Source organism: Limulus polyphemus, unplaced genomic scaffold (genome assembly GCF_000517525.1).
Source record: "Limulus polyphemus unplaced genomic scaffold, Limulus_polyphemus-2.1.2 Scaffold2926, whole genome shotgun sequence".
In the NCBI taxonomy this organism is placed as follows: domain Eukaryota; kingdom Metazoa; phylum Arthropoda; class Merostomata; order Xiphosura; family Limulidae; genus Limulus; species Limulus polyphemus.
In genome coordinates, this window is record NW_013668536.1 from 119,759 (window position 1) to 128,703 (window position 8,945).

The 8,945-nt window shown below is 36.7% G+C and overlaps 1 protein-coding gene across 1 annotated transcript in view; it reads left to right on the top strand.

Annotated features, from left to right (window-relative positions):
• The window catches only part of LOC106468234 (transmembrane protein 62-like), a 102,172-nt gene that overhangs the window by 68,982 nt on the left and 24,245 nt on the right, over positions 1-8,945 (top strand). The window contains exon 9 of the mRNA XM_022396566.1: positions 5,644-5,803. Within this exon, the coding sequence (XP_022252274.1) occupies positions 5,644-5,803 (160 nt within the window). The remainder of the gene's footprint in view (positions 1-5,643; positions 5,804-8,945) is intronic.

Here is an 8,945-nt window from a genome sequence, read left to right on the forward strand (position 1 = left end):
CCTCTTCACCAATACTTCCCCCTCTGGTTGGGAAGCATCTGTGAATGACACATGGACCCAGGACGAGTCCTCTCTCTCCATATAAATGCATTCGAACTTCTAACAGTCCATTGGACATCCTCCCATTTCTTACTCCTCCTAGTGGATCATTTTATTATTGCCCATTTCGACAGCTCCTCAGTTTTTCCTATACCAAATGCCATGAGAGAACCCAATCCTTGCTTTCAAATCCTGGAACTTCCTTACTGAACCAATTTTCCATGGGTCTATCTTATTGCCTGCCATGATTCAAGTGCTATGAACTTGGTTGTAGACTGCCTCTCTCAGCTGGACCATGTTCTCCTCGTGGAATGGTCCCTTCACCCCCAGGTTTTCCATTGGGGGTGCTCTCTCGTAGTGACAACATTCATTTATGCCTTGTCACCACTCACATTTCCAAGCTTTCTCTATTCTAATCACCTGTTCCCCATCATTTATCACTGGCTGTTGATGCCTTCAGTCAGGACTGGTCTTATCCTTTTCATCATGCTTATCCAGCTCGAGCTTTTACCTCGAGCCCTGACCTTGATTCGAGACACTCCTTTTGTCCCCCTTGGTGGTACCTTTCTGACTTGCTCAACCTTTTTTCCCTCTTCTATGCTATCTTACAATGAAGCCCCCTCTTTCCCCACAATTTATACTCTCTCTCTCCTGCTTCAACCTCACAGATCACTGTTCCATCACAGGATCTTGTCCCTTCACCTTCCGGTTTGGGATTTGTCTAATCCTAAAGCCCGTTTAATGATACTTTACAATGAGGTAGACTTTCCTTTTCTGTTCCTATCATCCTTCTACCTTGTCCAACTACCTGCTTAAGTGGTATGTCTTTCTACATTAATCCATCTGTCAACACCTTTCTCCTGACTGCTTTACTTTCAGCTATCTCTCTTCCTTTTACCTGGTCATTCAACAATGGATCAACTGTTTCCACCATTGCCAGTAATTGGAAGGCCTTGTCTACAATATTTTGCCTTTCTTGTATACAAGGTGTTTCCTCTTCAGTTCTCTCCACCTTATTCCAGTCTTTCCTTATCCATAGACCCACTTGCCCTGTTCCCATGCCTGAATGGGACCTTATTGTCATCCTGCACTCTCTTCCCCATGCCCCTTTTGAGCCATTGGCAACCTGCAACTTGTATCATTTTTCTCTTGAAACATATTTCATCTTACCTCTCTTGTGTACTTGCTGTCACTTAGATATCTATGCTATCAAATCTTCCCTTGCCACTTTCCATCATTCTTATATTCTTCCTTATCCTGACCTGTCCTTCCTCCCTAATTCTTTAGCTGCTTGGGAAAGAAGACACTCCTTTTCTCCTATCTCCCTTAAATTTCACACCTTCATGATCAGTTGGACTCGAACAGACTTTTGTGCCCTGTTCATGCTGTTTCTTGTTACTTAATTCTTGCCTCTCACATTTATGGCTTCTGTCTTCAACTCTACATTCCCTGAAATTCCTCTTTCTCCAAGTACATATCTCCTTCTATCCTTACATGTATGGTCTGTCAATTTCTATGGTTGTTCTACTTTTCATTGGTGGATGATGTTTGTAGATGGTTCAACATTTCATCCCATCAGATTCATCACCTCATTCATTCCCTTGCCTCTTGGTTTTGATGGCCATTGGATGAGATCCTTCAAGCTGGCATGAGGACTGCCTCTTACACCTTCATTGTCCACTATCTTCACCTTCTGACTGTCTCATCTCCTGAAGGTTACTGCCTACTTCCATTCACCATCCCAGTCTACTCTATCTTTAGACTGGTGAATATGTTTCCCTTTTCTTTTTAAAGCATTTGCTTGTAGGGTCCTGCCAGGTGGCTGGTGGTACCTCCTCGTGTATATGTATTTTCCATTGAGCCAGGATAAGGAAAGTGTTACCCCGCTGTGAGATGGGGGTGTTCTGCTATGTCACTTGAGGTATACTTGTGGTATAATTATATATCTGACTACTGTCTGATCCAGACTGTACCTATTCTAAGGATTATCAGAAAAAAGGGGAAGGAATTTGCATTGGGGAGACCCAGAGAAAATGCCCAGTTCCCCATTGATTCTGTTTCAGCTTGAAAGGTCTTTTACTGGAGACAGTACAACATGTGATTGTGTATCCCTATTCTGAAACATAAACCAGGGTAGCAGGCAGAGCACCCCCCTGGTGCTTCAAGTGGAGAACTGGAGATCATTCTACTTACTGGTTTATAGCTGCTTGGGTGGTGGACCATGGAGAACCCTAACATAATGGAACCTAACCACTAGGTCTGTAACAAGGAGTGCCAACCAATGGGAAAGTGGGTCAGTGTAGTGTAAGTCACCCCTCATATAACTATACTTCTAACATGCCACTTGTGCCCTCCTCCTGTGGCCTGAGCCTGTACAGTAGAGTTGAGGCAAGCACATAATATGATACTATGCCCTCCTCCTGCAGTTTGTATCTGTACAGAAGAGTTGGGATGAGCACATTACAAGATTGTGTTCTCCTTCTGCAGCTTGCAATTGTCCAGTAGAGAGTAGGTGAGCATGTTACAAGATCTTTGCCTTCCTCCTGCATCTGTCCAGTAGAGTTGAGGTGAGCACACTCTATATACACATGACATCCTGCTGCAGCTGATGTATGTTCAGTAGAGTCAAGGGGTGCACACTATACACATTATTTCAGTGGTACTGAATGCATAGCTTTACACTGCATGGCCATAGTGAAGATTTTTTTTGCTTGTAAAGCATTATTTTGTGTTCTGTGATGCTCCTGTGGCTTTGAGGTGTAATAGTGCTTTGATTAGGATCACTAAAATACATCTTATGAGTAGTCTTAAACAGATTTTTTGTATTTTTCAACCTTGTCTAGCACTCATACTGATCATTAATAATTTATGATTGCAAAAATGGTGCAGATAAGACTGCTAGAACACAAGTGGGTGATGTTCTTCAGCTCTGTTTTCTGCCTCAATTTTCATTGCATTGATGCCTTCGGTAGCTCTGGTTATCATAATATTAATGTAGATAGGGAAGTTAGTTATCTGTCAAAGGCTACCCCTAAATACTTCACTGTTTCATCCAGAAGGATATTTGTGTCTGCAAAAAAAATGGTGATGGTTTGGCATCCTTACTGTGTCTGTTATTGACTGTGCAGGTTGTGGCTGTAGCTTTGGAAGACTGGTGATCATTTGGTCACTCTGCTAAGAGGTGGTTGCATCTTGTCTTTGATTTCAGCTTTGCTGGAGCCTCCACTGTACATCAAAATGTTAGCACACATCATCTAATTAAGTTGTCAACGTGAGATAGATCCATGATGCAGATGTTGAAGAGGACTGAGAGTGGTGATCCTTGAGGCAGACCAATATTGATGGTGATTCTATCTGATTACCAGCTTCCATACTTCATAATGCATTTTCTGATAGTTGGTACAGTTAAGTCCCATTTACACTGATGCCTATTCTAAACATACTGTCAGCATGAATGGGTAGTTGGACTCTTATTTTAGGCATTTTCCAGATCTAAAGCTACTGTCAAGGTAATAATAAAAGAACACAGTATCATGTACAGCAGTTAGTGAAAAAGATATGGTAAATGGAACAAACTGGATGCACATATGTGTCAAAACTAGTTTCTCTGATATCAGACTTCTGTCAGTTTGTTCTCTACTGTCAGGGTGTTCTGATCAGCATCATAGCCCTTCCATATATCAGCTGTATCTCTTCCACTGCAAATAACCTCCTAGTGTTGATGGAAGTAGTTGATCAGTCTAATAGGCAAGACTTCTAGTTACAGCTTCCTCTGGGATCTTTCCAGTGATGATTTGATGACCCTTAAAATGTGAATAATCCTCCATGGATTAGAGTAAGGGATTGATGAATGAATCAGTTTATATTTCAGGGTGCTACCTGTTGCAGGTTGGCTTTTGTAAACTTCTTAAGTGTAAAATGGTACAAAATCTGGACCTGGAGCTCCATCTTTAGGTGTATTTATGGCTCTGTGCATCTTTTCCAAGCTAAAATTTGCTTGCATATCTGCATGTAGTTCTAGCTCGTATAGATATCACTGTAGTTTGAGCATCTCATGAATGTCACCATAATCATATTGAATAATGTATCTGCATATGAAGGCCATGCCTTGGTCTTCACCAGTATGGAGTGGGGTATTGTCGTCATCATAAATGACTGACATTCTATTTTTGTTCCTTTGTCAACCATATCCCAACCATAAACTTACGGAAGTGCTTGTGAGATTTACCTTGCTGCTTAGTTTATTTCATTTCATATCGCATGCTTTGGAAGTTAATTGCCTGTAGAGAGCACAGGATATATTCTGGACAGTTCTTGTCTCCTCTGCTCAGACTAGATCCATGGGCATCTTTGGGGGGCAATAGATCCCTTGGAAAATGAGAAACATAATTCTTTCTTTATTCATTCAGCATATGTATATGAATTTTTTATTCACTTCACAATTTCACGCTACTTTGCCCACCTTCTCCCCCCTTAAAAAATTTCTGTGGATGCCCATGATTGGGTCATTCCTTATTTGCATGAATGTAGCCTGGGCTTGTTTGTATGCTTTCCAGGCTTTATCAGTATCATAATTTCACTGGTATGGGGTGTTTCTTTTGCAGAGGTTGTTGATTTGACTTTGATCAATTGTGGAGAGATGCTTGAGGGTACAAACACTGCCAGTAAGCTTGACAAAAAAGCATTAAATAATTTAACAATACGGAAAGTTTAGACTGGATGTAGCAACTACTTGGACTTTTTACCAATTACTCTTTGAATTATTTCAGTAAAGCTGAAATTATAAACATTAGTCATATTATGATAGTTAAGTGCCAAATTACTACCTAACAAACAGGTTGTGAGATCAGAGATCATTTGTGATTTCGTACTGAACAAAATGAACAGCACAAGAGTTGAAAAGTTGTTTTTGATGATTGTTTAAATATACATAGTTGCATTGATTTTGACTTATATAAATCTTTACAGTTTAGATAAGCTACCATTTTCTTTATCCTTAAGATTAATGAAGAGATCTATGTGAACCCCTGTTATCATCTTTTTTAAACAAATTTTACAAAACTATTTATGCAATAACTGCTTATAGGTCAATGACGTTATTTGTTACAGGATACGTAGTAACATATGAGTCACACAAAACATTTAAACAAAAAATATCGCGAGTATTCCAATTTATCCCACTAGTTTATGCTGAGGATCCACTGTGTATTTGACATTCAAATTTTTTTCATCAGTTCTTTATACAAGGTGTTGTAATAGACAAGAATGTGGAATTTATCAGTATGGTGTAATATATAGACTACATCAGAAGTGAACAGCATAAAATCAAATGGGTAATTTAAGGGTTAACATTATTTTATTTGTTAATGTTATTACATAGTTGAACATGTATATTCTACACTTTTTGAAAGTGATTGTAACTCTCACTTTCATATTTATTAATTGAGGACAAATGAGGCCTGAATTTATTGTATTTGTAAATTTTTAATTACAGTAATAAAAAAAAACAAGAAACCTGATTCAGATACCCAGATAGAAGTAAATCTGTAAAACAAAGAGATTTTTTATGGCTCCACTGTTTGAATCCATTTCAATGTTTTACAGAATTCTTATCTTTTCACCATATCCTATTGTGTCAGCCCAAGCACAAGTGAATAAAGGTGATTGGCAAAACCTTACACTTTCTGAGGGACCTTTGTATATATTGCCATGGAAACCAGAAAATTATTTGAAAGATATCCACAGTATTGATGTTTATGTTAAGGTAAGAATGAAATTATGTGAGATAATCATAATTACATCTTTAAAGTGACAAAACGTAATTTTGTTTTCCTCACTCAAGAAAAATAGTTGGAAATAGAAATGCTTTAGTTAATTTTAAAGTATTCAAGCCTAATTTTGCAAAATAAATTTTCTCAAGCCTGTGTATGTGCATTTGTTTGATCTTGTTTTCACTTCTTTTTTTTTCTAAATTGTGTATAAAGTACTGTCACTGTGTTTTATGTTGGGCTAGTATCAACCTGCCTGTCAACTCAAAACTGGTTTTTACTGAAATAAAAAATATACAAGTGACACTATGATTTTTTTTCTGCTTTTGCTTAAAAACTAACTTATAGATTATAATAATTCTTTATTTCTAGAGTGAACAAACCTGTATGTTAGCTGTTTATTATTCTCTTTTTTTTTGGAATGTGGAATAAATGTAAAAATCTCATTAACTTTGCTTTTATTTTTAAATTCTTTGGCAAAATACGTTTTTATTCATTAAATATATTGCTAAATTTCAGGAACTGGTTTATTATGTAACAATTTTCAAGATACTTCTGTATGATATATTATGCTATGAATTTTGATATATATATCCAATGGAATATATTTGCACTTGTTTTAACGTGGAATTTTTTTTTTTTTAATATTTAAATTTGTATGTTATATTCCCTCTTCACAGTGATTCAATCAATATGATGAAAACCTGTATTTAAAAGCTTTACATTTTGAAGAGTACATTCCAAACATACATACCCCTCTCCCACTTATAGCTATTACACGACTACCAGGGTTTCTTCCGTTGCCCATCTAAGCATTGGCCTGATTTTTTCTTTCTTGCTCCAGTCTTTTATACCCCACTCAATTGCCCTTGGTGATATTTTTCTCAGGATACTCTCCACCTATGTTAATGCACCCTCTATTCAGGTACTGTATATAAGCACCTCATTCAGATAATGCTATCACTTCTTCTCGACAAAGTGTCACTAACAGGTTCCCAGTATTACGATTGTTTGAAGATACTTTGAACGTTTACCATGTTATCTAGTTGTAATAGTTCGTAATAATAATTAATTTAAAAAATAAATAAAAATTCCAATTAGCAAGCCAATTTGTTATTTCTGGCTCAGAGGCAAATCAGGTCTCTCCCATCCCACCTCTGCTATCTAACAATGCACTGTTTATATTTCGTCAATGTGTAATACACACTCTGAAGAAGACAGCTCCCCCATCTACCTTCCTTTAAACTTCCCCACCCTCTATCTTATGATTACAACAATGTCCTTACACCAATATCTATTAACAATCAACCTGAACCAAGCAGCAACTCACTAAACTACAGCAGAAAACAACTATTTCAGAAACTTCTGAAACAAGACATTATCAACATGCCAAGTCACTAGTGTATAACATAAAAAACCGAAACATACCTCAATTTCTTGCATTAAAAGCTAATAATAGGAGCACATTATCAGAAATTCTGTGACAAGTGACAACAGATCCTTAGAACTCATGAATATCACTAAAATCTTCTGTCAAAATTCTGTCGATATTCTAGATAAAGAAATTTCCCACTATTATCACCTGTACAATCCCTCACTGGAAGAAAAAAGAAGAATTACAAAAATTTACAAAGAGAACTGATACATTCCTTTTTGAAAAGAATAAAACAAAAATTCAAAAGGGGCTACTAACAGCATTCTTTCAAATCCTCTTCTTTATCATAAAGACACTACCATAGCATCAAACAATCTACCAGAAACTATCAAAATCCCTTTATACAATGAACAGCTTCAAAAAATGTTCAAAACATTTCATCCTCATCAACTATTAATGCATAAGCCTTTCAAACTAACAAATCTCTTGAAAATAACTGTGACCTCATAAATCATACAAGTAACGATGACCACTCCACACGTATCTCTAACATTCTTAATATTAAATGTAACTCTCTATGAAGTGGAACTCAATCTTTATAGTAAAGGTCTCAACTTCTGCCCAAATAACAGCTATGTTAACAAGCCTGAACTTCTTTCTGACCTGCATGAATCCTCTTGAAAACTAAGATTTTGCAAATTGTTTCACAACAATCTCCACCCTAGGAAAAATCAACATACACAGATCTTTAAAGAAAAGTCTTTATGGACACCTCCACCAAACAGAGAACCACATTTAGAAAGTTATATTAAGGCAGTCAAAAATTACATAATACAAACCTTAAAACTTCCAAGCAATGTCATAATATTATTAACTGAAATGAAAGAACTGCTCTTAACAATCTTAAATCGAACAACAATATCATAATAAGGCCAGCAGACAAGGGTGGAGCTATTGTTATTCTTAACAAAGATGACTGTAGCATGGAAGTTAACCGGCAACTAGAGGACACTAATTTCTACAAGAAACTCACAGGGTCCTACAACTCAGTTTATTAAGACCATAACTGAAAAACTTAAAGAACTTCTCCAAAACAATAAAATTAACAAAGAAATCTTTCAGTATTTGATACTCAGACAAAGTTTTCCTGGTAGATTTATCTGTAACCAAAAATATGCAAACCAAACAGTTCTAGCTGACTCATAATTTCTAACATAAACATGGCTACTGAAAAGCTGGCCACTTTTGTTGACCAACACATAAAATGTATTCCCTGTACCCTCCTGTCTTGCATCAAGGATACTACTCACTTTCTTAATATTAGAAGATATTAATACTAAAGGATAGTTACCACCTAACAGTCTTTTTTTTTTGCACAATGGATGTTTCTTCCCTCTACACTGATATTCCACACGATGAAGAGCTATAAACTCTAAAGTCTGCATTAAACCTTTCTAACCCATCAGAATCTCACAGTAACTGATCTTGCCAGCCTTTCTGTAACTCTGTACAACTTTGAATTCAATAACGAACATTACCTTCAGGTTAACGGTACTGCAATGGGTACCAAAATGGCTCCCAATTATGCCAACAATTTTTTGGGTCATATTGAAAGCCAACTTTTACAAATAAGCCCTGTAAAACCTTATACATGGAAACATTACATAAATGAAATATTTTTCACTTGGACAGCCGGTCTTGAATCACTTAAGGAATTTAGCTCATGTGCAAACACCTTTCACAAAACAATCAAGTTTACTTTT